This window comes from Sturnira hondurensis, unplaced genomic scaffold (genome assembly GCF_014824575.4).
Source record: "Sturnira hondurensis isolate 20B ecotype Veracruz unplaced genomic scaffold, ASM1482457v3 Scaffold0013515, whole genome shotgun sequence".
NCBI lineage: Eukaryota > Metazoa > Chordata > Mammalia > Chiroptera > Phyllostomidae > Sturnira > Sturnira hondurensis.
Window position 1 is genome coordinate 2,090,796 of NW_028086146.1, and position 25,391 is coordinate 2,116,186.

The 25,391-nt window shown below is 43.1% G+C and overlaps 1 protein-coding gene across 1 annotated transcript in view; it reads left to right on the top strand.

Moving 5' to 3' along the window:
- Window positions 1-22,056, top strand: part of LOC118997820 (transient receptor potential cation channel subfamily M member 3) — a 90,188-nt gene extending 68,132 nt beyond the window's left edge. Inside the window, exons 7-10 of the mRNA XM_037061680.1 lie at window positions 1,441-1,591; window positions 1,704-1,903; window positions 3,870-4,002; window positions 16,020-22,056. Coding sequence (XP_036917575.1) covers window positions 1,441-1,591; window positions 1,704-1,903; window positions 3,870-4,002; window positions 16,020-17,472 — 1,937 coding nt within the window. The 3' untranslated portion in view covers window positions 17,473-22,056. The remainder of the gene's footprint in view (window positions 1-1,440; window positions 1,592-1,703; window positions 1,904-3,869; window positions 4,003-16,019) is intronic.
- Window positions 22,057-25,391: the final 3,335 nt, after the last annotated feature.

Sequence of the window (25,391 nt, forward strand, 5' to 3'; positions counted from 1 at the left end):
GAAAACTCTCATAGCCTGGGATGACTGATGTACACTGGGCTTGAGGGCATGTCAGAAATCACATAACTTTTCCAGCCTGATTTTAGCTCAGTGAACTTACCTTAGTAGCAGCTGAAAATTACCTGGGAAGCTTTGAATGAAACCATGACACCCTGACGCAAAGGCCACCCTCAGAGATTCCAATTGAATTGTCTGGGGTGGAGCTAGGCATTGGCATTTTTTAAAAAAACTCCCAAGGTGATCCCCTGTGTGGCCACGCATGGCAACTACAGAAAAGTGCTCAGCTTAGCAACATTAACTCTTGAGAAGTGAATGGACTCCTCTCGCCAGGTACTCTGGCCGAGAAGGTCCTGGGTCAGCTTCGCAAACTTCCCTGGCAGATCTTCATCTGCTGAGACTATTTCATGCCCCACACCTTTTCTCATAGATAGCTGCAGAAGGACCCAGTTCTAAAGCCAAATAAAGACAGCAACAGCCAGAGCAGGAAGGCGACCTCACCTGTCTCTGGGCATCCCAGGCCACCATGCCACTCCCTCAGCTGTGCTGTCTGTGCAGCACTAAGGAGTGTTGTCAAGGATTCCTTTTCCCCTTGGTGTTACCTGGAAACTCAAAGCAGGCTTCATTAGCACATTACTCACCCTCACCCAATCCCACACATCGCCTTCCTCCTCACCCCCACCTTTCATTTTCCATTTGCCCATTTTTTTCCCAGTGCAATTGGGTTTTGTTCCATGTGCCCTGAAAAGCACATTTTTGGAGTGGCAGTGTTGCTGGAAGAAAGGCTCAGGGGTCCTGGCCCGTCACCCTTCATTGCATGCTCCCCCCACATCCCAGCCCCGTGAAATGCCATTGTCAGGAGCACCGAGAGACAAGCCCTCTAAATACGTGCCAAGGTGCTGCCCTGTTTTGTTCCTTCCTCTTTGAGACAGCAAATACGTTAACTCAGAGCCCTGATGTTTCTTGCCACAATGAACAGCTGCCCGGTATTAATTCCCAATCAATAGCCCCTTCATGCTGCTGCTCCTACTGCTGTGGCTTCCAGCCCCCACAGCACACTTGAAAGGAATTTGATGGGGCAGTGAGATTACTCCCCCCACTGCTCCTCAGGAAGGCCCTCCCCAGGCTTCCTAAGGACACCAAGGGCCCCTCAGTGAAAGTCTGGGGGCCAAGGGACAGCATGAGCAAGCTAGGGCTTCACCCCCTCTTTCAAGTTGGATGACAGCTTGGGAACGGGAGGAGCCAGGCCCCTGCTAGGGTAGCAGCAGCCCCTTGGGACATTCATGAAGCTTTCATTTTTCCATTTTGGCTTTTTTTTTAACTCTTTGTTTCAGTTTGTTTTGAGATGGCTGTATTTTTCATCCATCTAAAAAAAAACATTCAGACTTTTCTTTAATTGAATAGCCATGATTTCTCATTTTTTGCCTGTGTTGCTTCCTTCAGCCCCCTGTGGACAGAATGAGACCCGAGAGGACGGTAAAATAATTCAGCTGCCTCCCTGCAAGACAGGAGCCTGGATCGTGCCAGCCATTATGGCCTGCTACCTCTTAGTAGCGAACATCCTGCTGGTCAACCTCCTCATCGCTGTCTTTAAGTGAGTGGGTCCTTCCTCAGAGCACTGGGGATGAAGGGAGGGTGCTGGAGGGGTGAGATGCTTCAGAAAGCAGCAGAGTTTCTCACTCGATTCTCTCTGGTCTCTGTTTCAGCAATACATTTTTTGAGGTGAAATCAATCTCCAACCAAGTGTGGAAGTTTCAGAGGTATCAGCTCATCATGACTTTCCATGAAAGGCCAGTTCTGCCCCCACCTCTGATCATCTTCAGCCACATGACCATGATATTCCAGCACCTGTGTTGCCGATGGAGGAAACACGAGAGCGACCCAGATGAAAGGGACTACGGCCTGAGTAAGCTTGCAGTGACAGTCCCCAGCAGCCACAAACCAGATAGCCCTACTGCTTCCCATAGGCGGTCACGGAGGCCCTGTGGCCACCTGGTTCCTCCTGCTTCCTGCAGACTGCCGATGACTGTGACAACTTGGAGAGGAGCAGGGGGCATACTTGCCAGAGAAACAGTTCCAGAAAGAAGACAGTAGAGGCTGAAATCAAGCATTCTTAGGCTCTCGTCTTTCTTAATGAGCTAAAGCCAGGCCCCAGCAGGGCTATTTTAGCATTTCCATGGGTTCTAAGTTTCTTACTTTTCAGAGGTCCCACTACAAAACATATCATCTATATTTATATGCTCCCAATTTTGTGTATATATAATTTAAGTATCATTAGGTGAATTGAGTTGAGTTGCACGTGACCAAGTCTGATTTTCCATTATCATTTCTGGACCAATCATTGATTAGGTCTTGACTGTTTTCCAAGCCTCAAGGGTTGTGTTTATCTGACTTTGTGAGGACACCAGCCCTGCTTTCCGTTTTTTCAAAGGGCAAAACAGAAGGCCCTCCACCATCTACCTTCTAGTTTAGTGTTTCTAAAAGAAGGTTCTATTAGCATTAGGGCAGAACAATACTTCCTTGTATGGGATTGTCCCACACATTGCAGGGGATTTAGCACATCCAGCCTCCACACATTAAAAACCAATAGCTCCTGCAGATTGCTAAATGTCCCTTGGGTACCACTCATGGTTAAGGACCGTGGGACATCCAGTCCCCTACGAGCAAGCTACAATGGTTTCTCAAGTAGGCCTCCTACACTAAAGCTACTGAAGGGGCTTCTAGAATGAGGGCCCAGGAATTGCCTCCAGGTGATGACTAGTGGGTTTCAAGTTTAAAACCAAAGCCATTTATTTAATCAACCGTTTCTCGAAGTCTGAAGCTTTTAACACCTTCCCTGACACAGCAATGCTGACTTCTTTCTAAGCTTTAAAACTGGAGGGGTGGAAGGGGCAAGGAATTCCAAAGTTCACTATTTCCACCTGAAACATAAATTTAGACAAATAGAAAGCTGGTGGGACAGGCAGCCGAAAGGTTCAGATTTACACCGGGCCATTTTCTACGCCCATATCAGTTATGAATTAGTTTCTCTGCTATTAACAGAAAAACACACTAACAACAGTACAAATAAATAAGCATTTATTTTTCTCAAAATCAAAAAAGTGACTAGACTGATGATAACCCAGGCCAACAGTGGCTCACTAAAGTCAAAGACCCAGAGTCGTATTTTAGGCTCAGCTATTCCTTTAATGCACTGTCTTGTCTCGTGGTAGCAAAACAGCTGCTGCAGTTTCCATCATCACATTTATATTTAAAGCAAAAAGAGAAAGGAAAGGTAAAAAACATGTAGAAAGAAGCAGCCACTTCACCACAGTTTATCAGGAAAGCAAAATCTTGCCCCAGTACACCATCCCTTCGTGCCCAGACTTCTTTTGTTTTTTGAGCTGAACTGGGTCTCATCACTCTTACCACCTTCCAAGGTGGCTGGGGGTGTATGTATTTGGTGTATCTGCCTCACTAGTAGGAAGTAGGGAGGGGGGATGAGGTTGCAAAAGGGCTTTTAGTAAGGCCAGTGAACAATGTCTATCTGCCATACACCTGAGCCCAGAAATTTAGCTTTTGAGAAGAGACCTCCACTTGCTTCCCTTTCCTTGAATTTAGCTACATTTTTGGCCTTTACAACCTGAATAATTATAACCAGTTCCTGCAGTAAACCAGATGTGCCCAGGTGAACTGCAGAGGCCCGTAGTGAATCTAATGCACAGAACAGGGACAGTGGCACGAGTCACCTGACTGGATTCCAATTTGGAGACGTAGCAGAGAATCTAGGCTCCTCCTCCTAACGTTGGTCGAAATTAGGAATGGCACTGGGCCCACAGACTAGAGGCCATCATGTTTACTTCTCTGCCTCACATCTCATTTCTTTCCCACAGAGCTGTTCATAACTGATGATGAGCTCAAGAAAGTACATGATTTTGAAGAGCAGTGTATAGAGGAATATTTCAGGGAAAAGGATGATCGCTTCAACTCGTCCAATGATGAGAGGATACGGGTGACTTCAGAAAGGTGTGTTCCCTGGTCACGTCTCCTTGAGTGTTTTAGGCGATGGTGTGCTTTACCAGTTGCTTTCGTTTGCACAGCCAAGAGAGAGAGAGAGAGAGAGAGACCTCTTGTGTTTATTTTTACTATCCAAGAAATCCTTGAGCTTATGAGAGAACAGAATATTGTCTGAAGGGCTCACAGATCAAAATCCCAGACATACAGAGCCTAGGCTTCTCCACCTTACTGGACGCTAGAGATTGCTGCTCTCATAATAGGGCAAGAGTTGCTGGCTCAGACCAGAAATTGGAAAGTTCTGACTCAGACACAAACCAAGGGAAACCCAAACCAATTCAAGCCTCCCCAGCAGGTTTGTATGTTATGTAAATCATTGAGTGTCTTCCCCAAAGGTATAGTGCCTGGCTTATATGGGTATCTTCTGAATAAACAACAGCATGAAACTTGTGAATTAGTTAGAATAATGGTTGAGACCTGGCTGGTGTGGCTCAGTGGTTGAGTGCCGGCCTGCTAATCAAAGGGTCGCCGGTTTGATTCCCAGTCCGGGCATATGCCTTGCAAGAGGCAACCACACATTGGTATTTCTCTCAGTCTCTTTCTCCATCCCTCCTCTTCTCTAAAAAATAAATAAATAAAATCTTTTTTAAAAAAAGAAGAATGGTTGAATTTTTCCATGTATTTTTTTCTGGAATTATTTTCATCTTTTCTTCTTCCACAACGAAATAAAAGCAAAGAAATAACACCAGATTTTTCTACCCAGTAATTGTATATTTTTAGATATGGTTGACCAACTGGTTTTGTGGACTGGTAGGGCTGTAAGAAAAATATCCAAGTAGCCCTGGCTGGTGTAGCTCAGTGGATTGAGCATGGGCCTGCGAACCACACAATCACAGTTCGATTCCCAGTCAGGGCACATGCCTGGGTTGCAGGCCAGTTCCCAGCAGGGGAAGGGAACCACAGGCCAGTTCCCAGCAGGGGACTCACAAGAAGCAACCATACATTGATATTTCTCTCCTTCTCTCCTTCCCTTCCTCTCTAAAAAGATAAATAAATAAAATCTTTAAAAAAAAAGAAAAATATACAAGTAAAGAGAAGAGAACCATTTTAATTTAATTAAGTCTAGCTTTAGGCAAATGAACTTTCATTTTCTTTCTTCCCTCATTTTGCTGCAGACTGATGAAAACTTCATCCCAGGCTGGCACATTAGGAAACCCAGCCTATGGGGACCACTGTTCTCAAGGACACCCAGAGGGTTACAAAGCTTTTGATGTTTCTTTAAATTTTAAACATTTGCAGTATAAAGAGGTCAGAAGCAGCTCATAAATAATGGGAAAGGCATAATATATTGATGATTTTAGTTGATATAATTCAAGCTTCTAAGATTTGAATTAGTCATCTCTAGTTTTCAAAATATGACATTTTGTCTGCTTACCCACTTCATACATTTTCTAGTGGTTTTGTAAAAATTACACGGTGGCATTTTTCTGTCCCTAGCCCTTTATTTCTTCAAAGAATACAGCCCACGTATGTAGGTGTATATGCACAGGCCATTGAGTGATTGTATCCATAGGTACTCAGCCAATATTAATAAAGTTTAAAGGCATGAATAGATTTTATACACATCTGTCATTGCAAAATAGAACATTTCAAGATGATACGATGCAAAGCAATTTTCTGGCAAACTAAGAAAGGAGCTACAAATATGAAGATCTTATTCTGAGGCCTTGTAAAAGCTATTTATTAATGGAAATATAACCATGTGGTTCCCAGAAAATTGTAGATTGTAGACACATTGCCAATTGCACAGACATATTTCCAAAGCTTATGTCCAAAGGCCTTTGAAAAGATGTTTGAATTAGGAAAGCCATAGACTTGACAGGGAAGAAAGGCGGGAAGAAGAAGCGTGGAGACACAAAGAAGCCTTGGCCTCTCTGGGGAACGACATGAGAGGTGCAGGCACCAAGGCATGTGAGCCTGTGGTGACCATCTCACCAGTTCCTTTGGGTGGAGCACCTCCACCTGAGCCTCTCACCCCACAGATGCAAACACTTCCAGGTGACTCCGACCTCAAGACTTAGTTCCTTCTGGGTGGATTCAGAGTCCTCACCCTCCAGGAGGGTAACCAAGGTGAGCAATTCCCAGAAACCCAGGACAGAGTGTAGGCCCGCTCCCTGTGTGTCCTAAGTGTTAGCTGACCTTCTGGAGTAACAAGGGCCCAGGAAGACCAGGACAACCTCACAGCCAAGCCCAGGGGCCAGGGAACTGAACCTAAGCTAAGGCCTTATGCTGCTTCTAGTGATTCAGTCTATGTTTGGGCTTTTGTTTTTGTTGGTGGTGGTTGTGGTTTTGGTTAGTTTTATATTTGTAAGTGGAGCAAAAAATAACATTTCTAAACACTATAATTGTTCATAGTCCATCAGAAATATGATGAGGTGCATGAGGGAACAGAGATTAACGAAGGGAAGAGTGGATTCATATCACCCATCTCACACATCTTCTAGAACATGGTATCTTTTCTAAGTAGAGTGGCAGGTGAAGTCACCTGTCCTATTTATATTAGATAGACAGATGATGGATAGATAGATAGATACACACATACACGTATTTAGGTAGGTACATATATATAATTCTCCCTTCATGTTAGATAGCCCCAGTACAGAAATTTGAAGTCAGAAAAATTAAGAGCTGGCTCTTTGCTCTACTAAAAGACTCCGAAAAAGGATTTCTTCATATAGTGAGCCCCACCTTCCTCCCCCTGCCAGTGACTTTAATGCATAATTTATTTATACTGAAAGTGTTTGCATGAATCTTTTCAGAAACACAGACACTTCCATAATTGTCCATTTAAATGTATCATTATTATATCATAGTCTTTCACCTAAATTGTATGTAAAGAACTCAATACAATATTTGGGAGATTATTAACACCTCAAAGGAAATTGGTTCTGAAAACATCCTATTTTTCCCACTTTTATGTAGCAATGCTCTTGATGTATCTAAAGAAATACAGTTCCAGAATATGATTGAGTTAATAATACCCTGCACTTTTCTTAGGGTCCAGTGGCACAGCCTCCCCTATACCCAAGCTAGGTACTCAAGGTTTACCCTTCACATCAGCTGAGTAGGCCCTCCTCTTAGAGTTGAGCCTTGGTTGCTATTGGCAGGTCAATGGGAGGGATTTACCCAAGCCAGTCAGCTTCAAGGAATGGCTGTGGCCACTTAACACCAACCTCCATCCTCCATAGAGGATAAACTGTGCAGGAACAGGGTGGTAGTACTCCGGTGTGGTCTGTAGCTGTCAACTAAGTGTACTGGCTCTAGGGTTTCCTGGGTAGTGCAGGCCAAGGTCAGCCCCTACCTATGTTTTCCTGGGGCCACCCTGCCTGAGCTATAAAGCAATCTGAGATGGTTGCTACTTGTTCTGGGCTTGGAGATCCCCAGGCAAAGCGAAGCTGTGAACCTAGGCTGGCTGCTGGGATCTGGGGCTCACTGAGGCCAGCTGTTGCTTGTTTGAGAGAATTTAGGAAGTTGTGAAGCACTAATGAAGACCAGCCATTCACATGGAAAAGCAGCTTGGGTGAGCCCAAAAGTTGGGTGGGATGGAGCCTCTGGGGACTTCCCAAGGAAGTCAAAGAGTGTTAGCCAGGTTGATGGAGTCTCAGATACAGCACCAGCTCATTGGTCCAGAAAAGGGACAATGGCCTCTGCTTACCTTGATGCCACACACCTCATCCTCCCCCTGCATGCCACTGGTGCCCCTCAAGCCACCACCCTGGCACCAGAACCCAGAGAGTGTAAGTCTGAGTAGGTCAGTCCATGTGTGGATTCTTTAAGAGGAACTGCTTAGGGCTCTAGCAGTTTTTTCCACCAGCTCAGTCCCTGCCAGTTTTTGTAGTCAGAAGTTGTAGGGACTCATCTTCCTGGAACTGGAATCCTGGACTTGGGGGGCTGGTGTGGGTGTGGGACTCCTCACTCCTGAGATATCCCTTCTGAATTTTTATCCACCACATGTGGATGAGGGATCAGCCCATTCCACATCTGTGTCCCTCCTACAGTCTGCATGGATGTGGTCTCTATAATTCTACAGTTGTCAGACTTCCATTCGACTCGGTTTCTGACAGTTCTGAGTGATAGTTGTTCTATATTTTAGTTGTAAGTTTGATGTGGTTGTGCGAAGAGGTGAGCCATATCTGCCTACACCGCCATCTTGACCAGAAGTCCTATCTCTATCCACTTTAAATTGTCAACATCACCCTGTAATGTGATACTAAATGGAACTTAATTCTGGATTGTAGTTACAGCCTAGATTTAATTCCTATACTTATTCCTTTACTGTTTTTTTCCTTTACTACTATGTGCTGGGCTAATACTCATAGAGTGCAATAGGACAAGTAGTTCTTTCCATGTTATAAAAGGAAGAACACAGCACAATGGAAAGATTTTAATATAATTTCTAGTAACTGGCTGTGTGACTTTGAGCAAGTTACTTAATTCCTTTGAACCTATGCTCCCATCTGTACAGCGGAGTATTAACAACTAACTGTAGAATATTAAATGTTATTGAAGTAACATATGAGATAATAGGCTTTCAATGAATGGTGGTTATTATTATTATTTGATCTATATGTTTTATTTTGCATTATGATTATTATAGCCAGGTCATGTCTTTGGTTCAGAGTGAGCCCACAATTAATGAAAATGAGGACCTTTTCACATGAGCTGATTCAAATATCCTCAAGCCTGTTCTTGTGAGATGTTTGCTTTTAACCTAAAATTGAGACTTAACACTCATTGCTATGAATTTTAATTCTTTCCATTTTTATTCATTATTCCAGAACCTCAAGGACTCTGGATCCTGATTTCATCATCCAGTATATTAATTTTTCATTATATTCATTCTATATTATTTTTTGCTCAATTAGCATACCAAAATGCTCATCAGAACAGATTAGGTAAACCAAGACAGAACCAAGATATTTCTTGACTCAAAAAAAAAAAAAACTTTTCATGTTGACATTGGTCCATTGTTCTATCATTTCTTGTTTGGTTAATTAGCCAACCAGGTGTCTCTGCCGCTCTAGTCAGCCCGGTGTGTCGACCTCCCTACTAAGACAACAATGCACTTTACCACAGATATTGCATATCTGTGTCACTCTATTAGCCTACATTATCAAAAAAAAGACAAGGTTAATATTGATCCCCTGCAATCTCCTATTAATGAACCCTATTTTTTTAAGTACTCAAAAGATACTACCTGCTTAATTACCTACAACTAAGCCATTCTTTAATGCTGTCTGGAATTTATGTCAAACTCCTACACTTCCTAGAATCCAGAAACGTTGACTATCAGGAAAACACTTTTATATCTGCAGCCTCCTGTCATTTCTTTCAATTTCCTTTTAGTTATTAAAGTTACCTACATTTTCTGATCACAGCTGGAAATTATTTACTGGTCCTTTCCACTCGTTTAAAGCAGCATTTGCAAATGGGTGGATTTCAGGCAGCACCTGCCCACAGAAGGCTGTTGTACTGGACTTGCAGTGATTGTTAGAATCCATTCTGAATGCCTTTGGACTGGGCGTGCTCTGCCACCCCCGAACCCCTGCCTCTTCTATTCTCTCCTGTGTTGCCTGCTTCACCTACTTACTTGATCTTCCCTGCCCATACGCATTTCATTCTGAGACCCCTCATTTAAAGCTTCAAAACCATCCTCACCATCACTCCACCTGTCAGACTCCAGTCGTCAGAAGTTACCGTTTGACTTTTCTTCTTGGCAATTAACAATTTAAGCAAACTGAGGTGTCCATTATTCCTAGTGTCATCTTTTCATCTAAAATTATCTTTCCCAAGCCAATGGGCTTGATATCCTTTTTTCACTTTACCTAGGTCCAAAAAAGTGATAGACTATTAGTAGTCTATTCAATGTATAACTTTTTCAAAACAAATAGAGACAGGAATAACTTAGAGTGAATGGAATTCATGAATAACAACAACAACAACAAAAAAGAGTGTAAACCAAAAAAAGATGAGCTTCAGCCACATCCTGCCAGATTTTTCCCCAAGGCTGGTCTTTGTATCTCCACTGACTGAGTCGAATTTCAGCTTTTCTCCCTTTTTCTTCTCAGAGTTAATGAGAAGGGTAAGTAGCTCAAAGGGAAAGATAGATAACCTTAAGAGACTTTAAAAATTCATAAATTAGGTACCCGTCTGTGGACAAGCAAGAATTGGTGTTAGCTGTTCTGCATCACTGGCTGTGTTTATTTCAAACCCTTTCCTCCCCACGAGAGCCCCGGTGACGGGGGTCACATGCTGCAAGATTGCTTCTGCCTTTCATACTACACCCACAGTCCCGCCAGCACTCCAGGGAGCGTGTGAAATTTAGAACAGACATGGCCCGCCCATCCTTTTTCCTTTAACCATATGTCTTTTAAGCACATTTTAAGGTTATCAGAAAAGAAAATGAATTTCTGGAAGACACCAATCCTTAAGAAATTACCCATCGAAGCTGAAATTTTCTGTGTCACCAGAATCTTCTTTGGAATGTTCTTTTCCCTCATCGCATTGGCTGAAGAGGCTAGTCATCTTCTTAGCTGAGGTTTTCACTGACCGACTCAAGGGCTCCTTCTGGCCATCAGTCTTCTGGGCTCCCAGGAGCTGGAGCCGCCTCACCTCTCCCCAGGCCCCTCTTCCCAGGCCCCCCGGCAACAGGGGCTTCCCAAGCCCCTGTTGAGATGGCTTCCTGAGTTACTCTGAAATGAGCCACACAAGGTCTGGAGATGTGAAAAGGAAAAGAAGAATAAAGAGTTCCTACCATTCGACATCTTTCGTTCAATAGTCCCTCTTCTTTGGTTACTTGGTCACTTCTCGTATCTGTCCCCTTGGGGATTTTTATTGACCCATAAATGTGTGTCATTCTTATCTCCATTTTATCTCCTGAGTAGTTTGACCAGGGTCAGCTCCTAATAACAATCAAGTCCCAAAACTCCTGGTTTGTTCCTCAGACCTATTTATATCTGTGGTGCATGCCCATTTATACTTAACTTTTCAAGAATTTTTAAAAAGATTCTGTTACAGAAAAAGGAAGCGACTAGACACTGAGGGGTTCAGGAGCACGATCTTTATTACGTGCACGGGCTCAGAGGAGAGTGACCTCCAAATTCTGAGCCCCGAACAGTGGCAGAGGTCTTACTTTTATACTCCTGTCTTTCTTTCTAAGCTACGTGGCAAAAGCAGGTTACAGAAGCAAATGCGGACGTTATGTCTCTTTCCTTATTCGGGGATATCTGAAATGCTGGATCTCTCTTGTGGCTGCCTGGCAGAAGCAAGTTACAGAAGCAGATGCGGACGTTATGTCTATTTCTTTATTCGGGAATATCTGAGGTGCTGGATCTCTCTTGTGGCTGCGAGGCAGAAGCAAGTTACAGAAGCAGATGTGGACGTTAGATTACTCTGTGGCATTCTTAGGCTAGCGGGAGGGGCCTTTTTCCCTATCAATTCTACTTATTTATTTCTAGAGAGAGGGGAAGGGAATGAGAAAGAGAGGGAGAGAAACATGTGTGGCTGCCCCCCCACATGACCTCCCCTGAGAACCCAGACCACAACCCAGGTATGTGCCCTGACCAGGAAGCGAACCAGTGACCCCTTGGTTCGCAGGCCCCTGCTCAATGCACTGAGCTACACCAGCCAGGGCAAGAATTTTTTTTTATTTTTATTAAGGGACACACTTTAGTTGTGAAACAAATATATATAAATTTCTTGACCCCTGTTCTAGCAGGCTTCCTTCCCCTAGTTCTTTGTTCCCCAAGACCGCACTCCATCACTCTTGGGGATCCCATTGGGTACATCCTATTTTCCCAAAGGAGCCTCTTCTTCCTTGAACCTTCTGTCTTCCTCCCATCAACTTGGGCCCCTTAGTCTCTATCTCCCATTTATGGCCTGCAACCAGATTCTGACTCCTTTGTTGTCTCCTGTAGCTGCCTTGGCTCTGTCTCTCACTTGCTAGTTTCTCCGAAGTGCAGGGTCCTGGGGCGGAAGGGAGGTGAAATGTGGGGAGCAGAGTCCCCTCACAGTGCTCAGACAGATGACTGGCACGGATCCCGGCTCCTGGGGTCCACGGTGTTATGGATGGGACTAGACAAATTCGCACAGAGTACCGAGTCCTGTGGAAGAAAAGGGATAGCACAGCTTCTCTCTCAAGGGGAGAGCAAGCCTCAGAGTGCTTCAGCCACTCTCTCAAGAGGAGAGTACCTCCACCCTTGCCTTGATGAGCTTTTACTGGGTTCGATTTCCACAGGAATACAGGGTGTATAGGTAAAGCTCATCAGTCATTGTCAGGCAGAAGTGATTAAAGGATATATAACATTCAAAGAACTCTGAGGGCTTATTCTGAGTCAGGGTCAGGTGGTTAAAGAGCCATAAAACTTTAGGGAACAAACTCACTTCCTGCTTGGACCTTTATCATTTAATTGAGAACATTCTAAACAAAGCAGGTTTCACTGGATTTTACATATTCTTTCTTAAGCCTGATCACCCTAGGGAACCTGCCCTTTCCAGCACAGGGTGGCACCCACCTCCAGCATTGTTTCAGGCTTAAGGCATTATTTCAGGCTTAAGTCAGGCAGGGGAAGTAAGGCAGCCAAGAGATCAGGAGACTTCTTGCAGACAGAATGAAGACTCAGGCTACATCAAACCTGAGGGGTGAGGGTTCATCATCAGCTTTTTCTAAAGCCCCCAAGTCTTTCCCTGAGGGTCCCTTCGTGATCATCCCTCTTTTGAGGAACCTTACCTGTCACTGGCTAACCAGTCATCTGCCTGGGATGAAGCAGGGTGAAGAGAAAGGGGGCAGAGGTGGCGCCCCTACAAGGAAGATAAGCTTTGTCTCCTAAGTGGCTTATGGTCCCAAGATCCTTTACTCAGCCTTAGCCAAGGGGGCGCTGGGCTGTTCACAACAGATGATCACAGGCAATTATGCTAAAAGAGCATCTCTATCTGTTGTATACCACCTTGTATTCACCAGCTCCAGAAAAGGAGGAGAGAGAAAACTATTCTGCCTTCTGTTACTCTGCCAACACTAAAAGCTAAGGGGACCCAGTACCTAGAGTATCCTAAACAAAAAGTTTCATTCTGCAGAAATGCATGCTCTACCCTCCTGCTGACTTTAATGAAGAGGTATTTTACCCACTTACCCAAAGCTTATTGCATCACAAAAAATGAAACTGCAGGACTTGAAAAATCAAACTCCATCAGCCAGAAGATGAAAAGGGAAATTGTAAGTCTATAAGACACACAAACTTGTTATTTTAAATAGTTTGTTTCTCAGGCTATGTTTATTCCACAAGGCAAAGTGAAAGAGGGAAAAGTTGTATTTTCCTTCTGAAATAGCTGTGTTGGCTGGGTGAATAACATTGGGCTCGCCAGATGCACAGTTGCTCAAGTCTTTTGAGAACATACCTGTCTATGGTGGCTGAGTGTGCCTAGACCCTGAGGCACTGCTGAGCTCTTTCTGGGGCAGCAGAAAAGAGCAAAGAAAAAATGTCTCCCAAGCCTTAGGCCCTATGAAGAGAAGCTGAAGGATAAAAGAATAGTCAATGGAGTGAGTTTGGCTTAGGCAGGATTGGGGGGTGGCTTTATAGAGAGAAAAAAAAGGTGCCCCAAGGCATAGCAATCACACAACCTCACCCTGATCAGCAGGAGAGCAGTTTTGAAAGAGAGAAAGAGAGAGAAAGGAAGGAAGGAAGGAAGGAAGGAAGGAAGGAAGGAAGGAAGGAAGGAAGGAAGGAAGGAAGGAAGGAAGGAAGGGAGAGAGAGAGGAAGGAAGGAAGGAGGAAGGAAGAAAGGAAGAAGGAAGAAGGAAGGAAGGAAGGAAGGAAGAAAGAACCTGCAGATCTCTCAGAGAGGGAAACCACTGACTCATGCCTCCTTCTGGCATTGACAGGTGTTGTCGTTATTAATACAGCACTACCGATAGCACCACAGCTGGGGGACCCAGCTCTAATTCCCACTGTTCTCTGCACAGCATATTCTGAACACAAGGCTTGCTCCTCTTAAGTTAGGTCAGCGGTCAAGCGATTTACAGTATGTATTGGGAGTATTGGGAAAGCGTCTTCATCCTCTCTAGAAAAGTTGAGAATGAAGCTNCCCAAGGCATAGCAATCACACAACCTCACCCTGATCAGCAGGAGAGCAGTTTTGAAAGAGAGAAAGAGAGAGAAAGGAAGGAAGGAAGGAAGGAAGGAAGGAAGGGAGAGAGGAAGGAAGGAAGGAAGGAGGAAGGAAGAAAGGAAGAAGGAAGAAGGAAGGAAGGAAGGAAGGAAGGAAGGAAGGAAGGAAGGAAGGAAGGGAGGAAGGAAGAAAGAAAGAACCTGCAGATCTCTGAGAGGGAAACCACTGACTCATGCCTCCTTCTGGCATTGACAGGTGTTGTCGTTATTAATACAGCACCACCGATAGCACCACAGCTGGGGGACCCAGCTCTAATTCCCACTGTTCTCTGCACAGCATATTCTGAACACAAGGCTTGCTCCTCTTAAGTTAGGTCAGCGGTCAAGCGATTTACAGTATGTATTGGGAGTATTGGGAAAGCGTCTTCATCCTCTCTAGAAAAGTTGAGAATGAAGCTCATTCAAATTCTCCCAAATTTGCCTTGGGGCTTTTAAAAAGTCAACATTTGAGCTCAAACCATGACTTGGCCTTGCTTTGTCTGTTTCAAGTTAATTTAAGCAAGCGAAAAATAGGGCACAATTTTATTTTAAACATGTGACTTCTGTCTTTGTAAATAAATGGCCAGGTAATTTATTAGATCATTGACATCAAGCTCATAACAGTGATTGACTCTGTATTGACACCTGGCAGGTATTGAGCTGGGCTGGCAACATGGAAATGGAAACAGGAATATGAGACAGATCATAGATCATGCCCTTGAGAATTTCTAACAGGGAGAGCCAAGACACCTCGAAGTAACTGTAGCGTAAGACATCTGCAATCAGCTACCCAGAGAAACAAAGGAGCAGGATAATTTACTTATCAATAGACACACAGGGGTGTCCAACCTTTTGGCATCTCTGGGCCACACTGGAAGAGGAAGAGTTGCCATGGGCCACACATTAAATACATTGTAACACATAATCACAAAAAAAACCCTCATAATATTTTAAGTAAATTTACAATTTTGTGTTGGGCTGCATTCACAGGTATCCTGGGCCACATGTAGCCTGCAGGCTCTGGGTTGGACACCCTGTGAGTTTACTTTATGTAATAAGTAAAGTTACTTTAGGTAACTTTATGTTACCTAAAGTTACTTTATGTAATATTGGTCAAATTTCTTGATGGTTGTTTTTCTTTTATTGCTGACAGGATTGAATTAGATTAAATCAATGCCAGGTGCCTCAGTAACAGGGCCATATTAATTCCTTTAGAGGCACTAAATTTTTTTAAAGATTATTGTGAATAACAACAAAAATTTTATTATATAAATACAAAATAGAATAATCCCTGTCCGTATAAAATACAATAAGAATAGCTACATTCTAAAATTCTTTTGAAAAAATCTGGGTAAAGTCATCGATATGCAACATTCTTATTTTGTTCATGGCTCTAATAAGCCAAAAACCCTAATACTTATTTAGGTCACTGAACCCTGCCCCAAGCCACAGCTAGGCCATGGGAGCGGAGAAAGGGTGGGACTCCATTTCAACAAGAGCTATTCAACTTTGGTGTTTATTTATCAAGATTGTGCATTAAACTTCATTGAGGGAAAAGGGGATTAGCCATTAAAAATCGCTGGATTGGATCGTCTCCAAAGCCTCTTCCAGCTCAAAAAGATTTGGATTCTATCATTCTCAGTGAGAACATCACTGCCCTTTTCTCCTCCCTACCTCCTCCTCAAAACCAGCAACCTCTCAGTTTGCCTCTGGTAGGACATTGATGACCAAGGTCCAGGCACAGTTTTGACCTCCCTGTCCAAGGTCTGTAAACCTCCAGCAGAGCAGCCTGCCCCCGGTGACTCTCATTCTCTCTACTTCACGCAGGGTGGAGAACATGTCCATGCGACTGGAGGAAGTCAACGAGAGAGAACACTGCATGAAGGCCTCACTCCAGACCGTGGATATCAGGCTGGCACAGCTGGAGGACCTCATTGGGCGCATGGCCACTGCCCTGGAGCGTCTGACCGGTCTGGAGCGGGCCGAGTCGAACAAAATCCGTTCTCGGACCTCCTCGGACTGCACAGATGCAGCCTACATCGTCCGCCAGAGCAGCTTCAACAGCCAGGAGGGGAACACCTTCAAGCTCCAAGAGAGTATAGACCCTGCAGGTGAGGAGACCATGTCCCCAACTTCTCCAACCCTAGTGCCCCGTATGCGAAGCCATTCTTTCTATTCGGTCAATATGAAAGACAAAGGTGGTATAGAAAAGTTGGAAAGTCTTTTTAAAGAAAGGTCCCTGAGCCTACACCGGGCTACTAGTTCCCACTCTATAGCAAAGGAATCCAAAGCTCCTGCAGCCCCTGCCAACACATTGGCCATTGTTCCTGATTCCAGAAGACCATCATCATGTATAGACATCTACGTCTCTGCCATGGATGAGCTCCACTGTGATATAGAGCCTCTGGACAATTCCGTGAACATCCTTGGACTGGGCGAACCAAGCTTTTTGGCCCAAGTACCTTCCACGGCTCCTTCGAGTAGCGCCTATGCAACTCTCGCACCCACGGACAGACCTCCAAGCCGGAGCATTGATTTTGAGGACATCACCTCCATGGACACCAGATCTTTCTCTTCAGACTACACCCACCTCCCAGAGTGCCAAAACCCATGGGACGCTGACCCTCCAATGTACCACACCATCGAGCGTTCCAAAAGTAGCCGCTACCTAGCCACCACACCCTTTCTTGTAGAAGAGGCCCCCATTGTGAAATCGCATAGCTTTATGTTTTCTCCTTCGAGGAGCTACTACGCCAACTTTGGGGTGCCCATGAAAACAGCAGAATACACAAGTATTACAGACTGTATTGACACAAGGTGTGTCAATGCCCCTCAAGCAATTGCTGACAGAGCCACCTTCCCTGGAGGCCTCGGAGGCAAAGTGGAGGACGCATCTTGCTGCCATCCCGAGCGAGAAGCAGAACTGAGTCACCCCAGCTCTGACACAGAGGAGAATGAGGCCAAAGGCCGGAGAGCTGCCCTCGAGATACCCTCCCAGGAGGGCGATAACTCAGACAGAACCCTTTCCAACAACATCACGATCCCCAAGATAGAGCGCGCCAACAGCTACTCTGCAGAGGAGCCAAATGCGCCATATGCACACACCAGGAAGAGCTTTTCCATCAGTGACAAACTCGACAGGCAGAGGAACACAGCAAACCTGCGAAATCCCTTCCAGAGGAGTAAGTCCTCCAAGCCAGAGGGCCGAGGGGACAGCCTGTCCATGAGGAGACTGTCCAGAACCTCGGCTTTCCACAGCTTTGAAAGCAAGCACAACTAAACCTCCCAATAAGCATTGCAGGAGGCTCAGAATCCAGCCCTAAAATTCTCCCCAAACCCCACCTGCTCCCATTCCTGAAGCATACCTGCTTCGTTTTTAGCTGAGCAAAGAAGCAATGCCTTGGGAGGTGTTCACTCAAAGTTGACTTCTAGGCCACAGATCAAGAAAGTGTTTGATCTGGCTTAGTGCCAAACACAGGGGATGTAAGTCATGCTCACACTTGATGGGTAGGGAGGGGAAAGAGAGGAAGAAGAAGGGTTGAGATGAATGTATCACTAGTCACTGCAGAAAGCGTTGAGCTCTGGGAAAGAAGGGGCTTCGTGCATTCTCCACGCCAGGAGGAGTCTTTCGATGTCTTACCATTATCACGAGTTTTAGGAAGCAGGGCTAACTTGCAAAATAAAATAAAATAAAGTAGCCAGCATACAAATGAGATATTCTAAACTTCAATTCTGTTTTCTTTTCACATTGGCTCCATCACTGGTGACTGATGAAGAGCATCCTTTTTATTCAGTATAAGCCGGCAGCAAGCAGTTCTACCTAACGTCCCACATCCTTCTCATGCCAACACTTCTCTAATTGATCAGTATAAAGAAAGAACCAGGTAACAGTCATAGTTCACCCGTCTCATATATTCACTTCTGGTGCCACAGCTGTTCATCTTTTTTGACGAAAATAAGGGAAAAGAAATGCCTTTTTGTATATTGCAAGTGAAATGAAAGAATTGATGTTAAAAGCAAATGTCACATGGCCTATGATATACAGCGGGCATCCAAGTATAGTTGAGCAAGCTCAGGATGAATGTAACTAAATAATTTTATATTTTTAATTTATTTTGTATCTCACTTGTCATCAATGAATTCGCTCACTGAGCATGTAATTGTGAACTAACCAAAAAAAGACAGTGGGCAGAACTCCCCTAAAATTGCCAGATGGGACATCTCACCAGTCATGTCGTGTGTGGTGCTGCTGTGTGATCTTCCTCATGTGCATGACCTCACCTTGTCTTCTGAACATCTCCAAGACATCACCACCGATTTTTCACACCCCTCACCACAGGGCCATTTTGTATGTGGATATCTGGTGGATATTTTCCTACCTAGAGTTTTGCCATTTAATCTGAGCTCAGCATAAATTTAATTGGAGTTTTTCAAGGGCTGGTATCTTTTTTATGGAAATGTTCCAAAGCACTTTTTAAGGAAGTTTTGAAATCATAAATCACCTTAGCATTGACTGGGAGTTTGGTGTCAACCCAAAGCCCTCGTTACAGGCACGCCATGAGTATTTTTTCCTGTACACAGAGCTATTTAAAAAGATATAGTAGACTAAAGTAGAAAGAAAATAAACCATGTAAGGAGTTCTACAATGTGTGCTGCTTATATACATATATATGCATTTACACAGAGAGATATGTTATATATAGTATATAAACAGGCATATAGAGCTTTCTTAAGAGGCCTGGACTTTTCTATCACCTTGAGGTACAATCACAATTTTTAATATCCAAGGAATTTCATTGAAAGAATTCATTGTATTTCAACAGATATTGAACTTACAATTTTTTAAATCCCTATCCCCTCAACTTTTTCATGTACCAAACTAGAGTTGTTAAAATAAATTGCCACCTATGTACTGCCTGCCCCCCTTTTTTTCTTCCAAAAGCAGCCAATATCATGACCTCTCATTTCTCCTGCACAAAGTGCTTACACCAGGTACAATCAGAATAAACATAATTCTAAGCCAGACAGTAGTATGGATTCTAGAATACAGGTATACCTGCTTCTAGATCAAAATCTGGGTTTGAAATGAGCTAAAGAAATTTTGATGCTCAATTCTTTTGATTTCTATTGGGATCACTGATTTTAAATAAATAAATAAATAAAATCTTAAAGGAAAAGGACTTAATGTTCCTGGCCCAAAACAAAAACTGGTTCTTTTCTTTAGTTGTCACAGGGAACTCCAAATTTTCTCATTTTGTGGCATCAAGTAAATACATGGACAAAACCTCTAGCCTTTAAGTGTAAAAAGAGAAAACTCTAAATAAACTTTTTGGGTATAGAATGTAGAAATAGTGATGAGACACATATAAAGAATTAAGGAATTTCTTTTTGGTTCCTTAGTATCTAAGTGAATCAGAAACAAGCAAGCATGCATTTGGTCTGAGAATAAGTCAGTTACCCTTAAACTTCCTAGAGTACTGAATCTCTTCTAGGATCTGATGAAAGCTCTGGGCCCCCCCCCCCACAATGGAAAAAATATGTATACGTATGGAGAGTTGCAATATAACTTTATAAGGTTCCTGTACCCCTGGTTCCCTACTGATTGATTATGAGGAAGAGGAACCACGTTTGTTCATAATCAATACAGTTGTAATAATAGGCACTTTACATTTTGAGACCAATTCTCTGTGATTCTCAGGAAGGCCAAGTCTCAACACCAGAGTCAGAACCAAGATTTTGTCATTTTTGTTCCTTAGATTAGATTTTGCTAGTCTGATGTGTTTACTACATCCTAACATATTGATGATTTTAAGTGTGGAGCACATTCACAGAGCCAGACGGCTCTCTGAGAGGGCCTGTTGAGCACTCCAAGAAGGAGGTGTAACCTCCTTTGACCACAGAGCAGGACATCACAGCACCTCCTGGGCCTTATTCTGGACCAGATTGAAAGTGGGGGAAAGAAATTAGGAGTTTGAGTGTTTCCATTCATTGTGATTTCTGGAGAGACCAGAACAGGACCCAGGAAACAAAGTACTTAACAGTCCTGACCTTGTGACTTCCTGGTTTTGTTGTTGTTGTTGTGCATGAAAATAAAGTTCTTACATCTTTTGTGATGTGTGTGAAATGTATAAACTAAATTTAAATGACTTTAAACACAAACTGTGTAGCTTTCGTGAGCCATTTCTTTCCTGTGCGCATACACATGTGTTATGTTTCAATCCATTTCTTTCTGTTTCTGGATCCTCTGCCCACTGATGTGGCATCGATTCTGTGGCCTCGTACAGTCAGCTTGTGTGCAGCTCATTTATTCCACCACATCCCTGACCGAGGGGACGTTAATTACCTGTCTCTGTGAATTAAGCAGCTCATGAGCAGCAAGCTATTGGGGAACATAAATAAAGTCATAGAGAACTCAAAGAAGTAATAGCTTTGGTTTAATCATCTGCTTCTAAAGGTGCCAATTTTTATATACTACTATATGTAATGATTCGTTCTAAATTGCTTGGTCCTTTTGAAAAAATAAGGATGCTTTATGAAAATGACTGTAGAAATTCCTTGATAAACCAACATACCTTATATTTGTTGTGAGAAATGCCCTCCTTAACGGATCTGAATGAGGAGCTGGAAAGCTTGGGGATAATCATTATGGCTAGTTTGTGTGTTTCTCCAAGGCAGACTGTGTATTACCAGTCAGAATGCAGCACTTTACAGAAATGGATTTTTTAAAATCCAGGCTTCTGGGTCTAATATATTATTTAGCACTTTGAGAGTTCCCTATGAATATATATATATATATATATATATATATATATATATATTAATCAAATGGGGAAAAATGTACTTGTAAAAACACAAAATGTGTTTTCTTCTGAATGTTTCAAATGTATTCTAAAAGATGGTTTCTATAGATAACATTATGGTAGATAACTGGATAGTACATTTATTCTACTTTCTGAGGCTGTACGGTCTAATCTTCCTGAGTGTTTGGGCTGTTTGACTTCTTTAATGACAATAAATATTATCCAGTCATCCATCATGCTATATCTGTAGGCTGTTCCATTCAATGTGTTGGGCAATGCTGTATAATAAAATACATGTAAGCAGATATGTAACCTGTGTTTAACCCAGCATAGCTGTAGCATGTGGTTGTATTAATGAACGTTACAGGACAGCTTTATAATCATTTACAAATCTGTAACATTCAATAAAGAAGCACATGTTGCAAGGATGAATTATGTCCCCAACTCCATGTTATTTAGCATCCTCGTGAAATGGGCACTTTTGTCCCGGACCTGCTTCAGGTTTTCCACTTTCCTCTAGACCACTGTAAAATACGTGTATAAGCTGATGTACAGCCTCTAACCAGCCCTACGAGTCGTGGGAGGCAACTGTGACTTTGTGAAAGACAAACTGGCATGTTATGCAAACGACTATCTGACAAATGAACTTAAAATAATATTTCAAACTCCAGTTTAATTAGCTGTTTGTTTACATCTGCTGACCCAGTATGGAAGCAGTGTACAGTATTTTATAAATATGCTCATTCAGTAACACTACTCTGTTTCTAGATAAAGTGATGCTAATGTGTAAGTGGTAATATACTTGTTCTAGATATTGCATTATAACTCAATCTTTATGAACAATAGCAATGTGACCTAAATGAAGTAATCCCACTCCAAACCCAGTCTTACTTTTGTGGCAACATAATGCATGCACTGCTTTATGCATTTCTTTTGACTTTTTAAAGGCACTTAACATTTTACTCTTGCCTGCTGTGTTACTGAAACCAGTTAGGGATGCACTCAAATTCTTGGGCTTCTTATACTGTTTGGGGATTATGTTCAAGTTTTACAAATTAAAAACAAACTAAAAATTAACCAAGGGTTTTTTAAAAATCTTTTTTTAAACCTCTGAACAAATAGTATGAAATAAAGTATTAACAGTAAGGTATATAGCTATGGGACCTAGAGATGGCTAGCCAACAGCACTTGAGTTTCCCCAGGTCCAGGTGTTGGTGCATCTGTGATATATGAAGACATAGTTCTGATTCTTTAGGGCCACTGGGTACAAATTGCTAAACCAGAGATGAGAGTGAGAAGTCCATTGATGACAGTGCAGAAGTCCACAGATCATTATGAATGAGCGGTCCAGTGATATAACTTATGACTTCCCTCCTACCTGGTAGCTTTTTTCTAGTGGTGAACCAGCCTTCCCTGGGGGCAGGTGAGAGATGGGTGACTGGGAGTCTCCTGCAGCACTGGGTGTCTCTGAAGAGCTTGCTCTCTAAAGAAATCACAATTTCATTATCACAAGCTATTCAACACTTGGAAAAGAGAGGCACCAATCTGCAGTCTTATAAAGGACCGTTCCTCAAAGCAGTAGAGAAAACTTTTCTCTCAACCTATCCTGGCCCAAGTTTTCTCTTCTTTTTACATCTCAGTCTCTCTCTCAGATTAGAGTCAACTGAAGGAGGGATTGGTTCTGATATAAAGAACACAAGATTTTTTTAAATTTCTTTTTCTTTTGTAGAAATTTTTTTCAAGAAGGTAGTTGTGTTAACTTTTACCCAATGAATCCCTTGCACTGATCACTGCAAATGAAATCAAGACATGACAGTTTCTGTCATACATGTTGTCTAAGGATTTCACTGGCCGAGTAATCTCTATGGCAATAAGAGTGAGGTGAACTTCCCCCTGCCCTGCCCTACCTTCAGACCACTGCCTATTTGTGCAATATTTGGAAAGGGACATATCCATAGGCTTTCTGAGGTATCATCACCAAACTTGACCCAGGCCTTGCTCTGGCAGAGGCAGGCTGCCAAGAACTGTGGGACATAGTGGAAGTGCAGTTTTGTGCCTGGAGTGCAGTCTCCTTCACCCCCGTGACTTTCTTCCCTTCCCTTAGCCCAGCACAAGATGCTTTTTGGCCAGACCAAAAGACCTGGGCCCCATTACCTCAGTACCCCATGGACTCTGGCACAGTAAACTGAAGTAGTGGCTACTTAGTAAAAAGAGCCAAGCGTTCAGACTATGTTCCAGCCCTAATCTTTCCACTAACTTAGCCTCCTCTCCCAGTTCTACCCCACAAAACCAACTCAGCTTGTGTTTGCATCAGCCGCAACCGATTCTTTGCCTGTCTGAATCCCCAAAGGGTCCTTTGCACCTCCACTGCAACTTCCCACATGTCATCAGAACCAGCCATCTGCATCTAGACTGTGGGCTTGCAGAGTCCAATAGGTGGAGGGGCTGGATGCAGAACACAAGTGTGGGACTGGTGAGGGACAACAGGAAGAAGTGGGATTTGTAGGGCGTGAGAGAACACATGTCCCACTACAAAGACGTTCCCATTCACATTTGTAAACACCGTGTCAGCCAAACAAATGTACCTGACAGCAGCATTCAGTCCCCAAGGCAATAGCTTGGGACCTCTGATTTAAAGCCAACCAGAATCATAGTCTCAATTCCAACTCAGTGAATGTATATACAAAACACACTGAGAATTGAGGTGGGGGTAAAGAACTGGTCCTATTCAGGGGCATATGGTTCTCCTGAATGATATATGCCACATCATTCTGAACCCAAACGCAGGATCTTTGTGAGGGAGATTCAGAAGAAGAGTACCATAGCATCGTGTCAGGCTTATCTGCTTCCTGTCACAATAGCATCTGACCTGAGTCGATATCGCGGCTGCTGCTGTTCAAAACAGTCCACGCAGTAACTGGGCTCATTGCTGTTTCCTAACATGGATCTTAGACTCTCATTTGTAAATGTTCTAACCATAGTTTGTAATGGGGAAATTATTAAAGTAATCATTTTTAAATGAATTCCTATAAATAAAACAATTTTGACATTGGGTTTGTTAAATATATATACATCTTTCCTTCTTCATGTATGGGTAAGCAGTGGTTTGCATATCTACAGACGTTATAAATATATATCAATTCTTAGAGGAATTGTTCTTCTTTTTAAAGGTCTGTTGTTGGATTCACAATGCACTTTGAGCTTGTTTGTTTAGATACATAATTCCAAGCAGAAGTTGGCAGACACCACAGGAAAAACTTTCTGAAATTTCTGTAACACACGTTTTGCAATAAAAAAAAAAAGAGAAACTTCAGTAGTTCGAAATATGACTTGGACTTCCTCGTGCATTTATTTGCCGCCATTTCGTCTCTACCATCCTGCACAGGGGTACTCGCTCAGGGCCCGGGAAACAGGTGGCGAACTGGTGGCCTCTGGGTCCCACCGCCCCAGCAGAGAAGAAGAGTTGGTGGGTAGCATGGGTTTTAAAAATGTGAAAGATTTAAAAATGGATACCTTTCCCATCTAATTCCATTTTTCTGTCTTGTCTTGAAAAATCTGAAGCTCTGTAACACATGACCACAGTCCCACATGACAAAAACCACCTCAATCATAGTAACTCGGCTGCCTTTTTATAAAGAGCGTGTGCTCTCTGATACACCATGGTCCCCACCACTCCCTCTGTCTCTCCCATGCTGTCCCCTTCACTCATTAGCATCACCTGGAAAGCTATGTGCATCAGACTCTTAGAGCCCTTTATCAAAAGATATGAAAAGGCAGTGGCAGCTCTCAAATTTCTGAGGAAGAAAAAGTTAAGGGTAGCAATTTGCCTGAATGAGAGAGACATGAGGACCTTGTCTGCACCCTAAAAGTATAGCTGGCACGCTTTCACAATCCATTTTCAAGCACGTTGTTAAGATCTTTCATTGGATTGGCCTTAAAAGAGCTGAGGGATGGGAGAAAGGGGCTCACTCCCACCCCCTCCATGAAGTAACTCTGGTTGTAACTCATGCCAAAAAAAAAAAGTATAATAGTCCTGGAACATACAAATATTTTAATTTCAAATAAAAATGGAAAGAAAAATGCAGAAGGTATATACACACTATTCTTTGTTCAAAAAAATTTTTTTTGAATACCTACTATGTGCCAGTGGTGTGTCAAGGTAAAGTGGCAAAGTCCCTGCCATGTGGAGTTTTAAATCTAGCTGTAATGAAATGTAATTATATACTGTCTTGTAATTATCACCTAACTGTCTAAGGAATAGAATATGAAAGATGAGAGTCCAGAGGTTCAGAGGAGTAACTATGCCATGCATGTCTCAGGGCAAGGAAGTGTCTGTGGAGGAGGCTGCACCACATGTACGCGAGAGGGCAGGGGAGGCTTCACTAACCAGGCAGGAGAA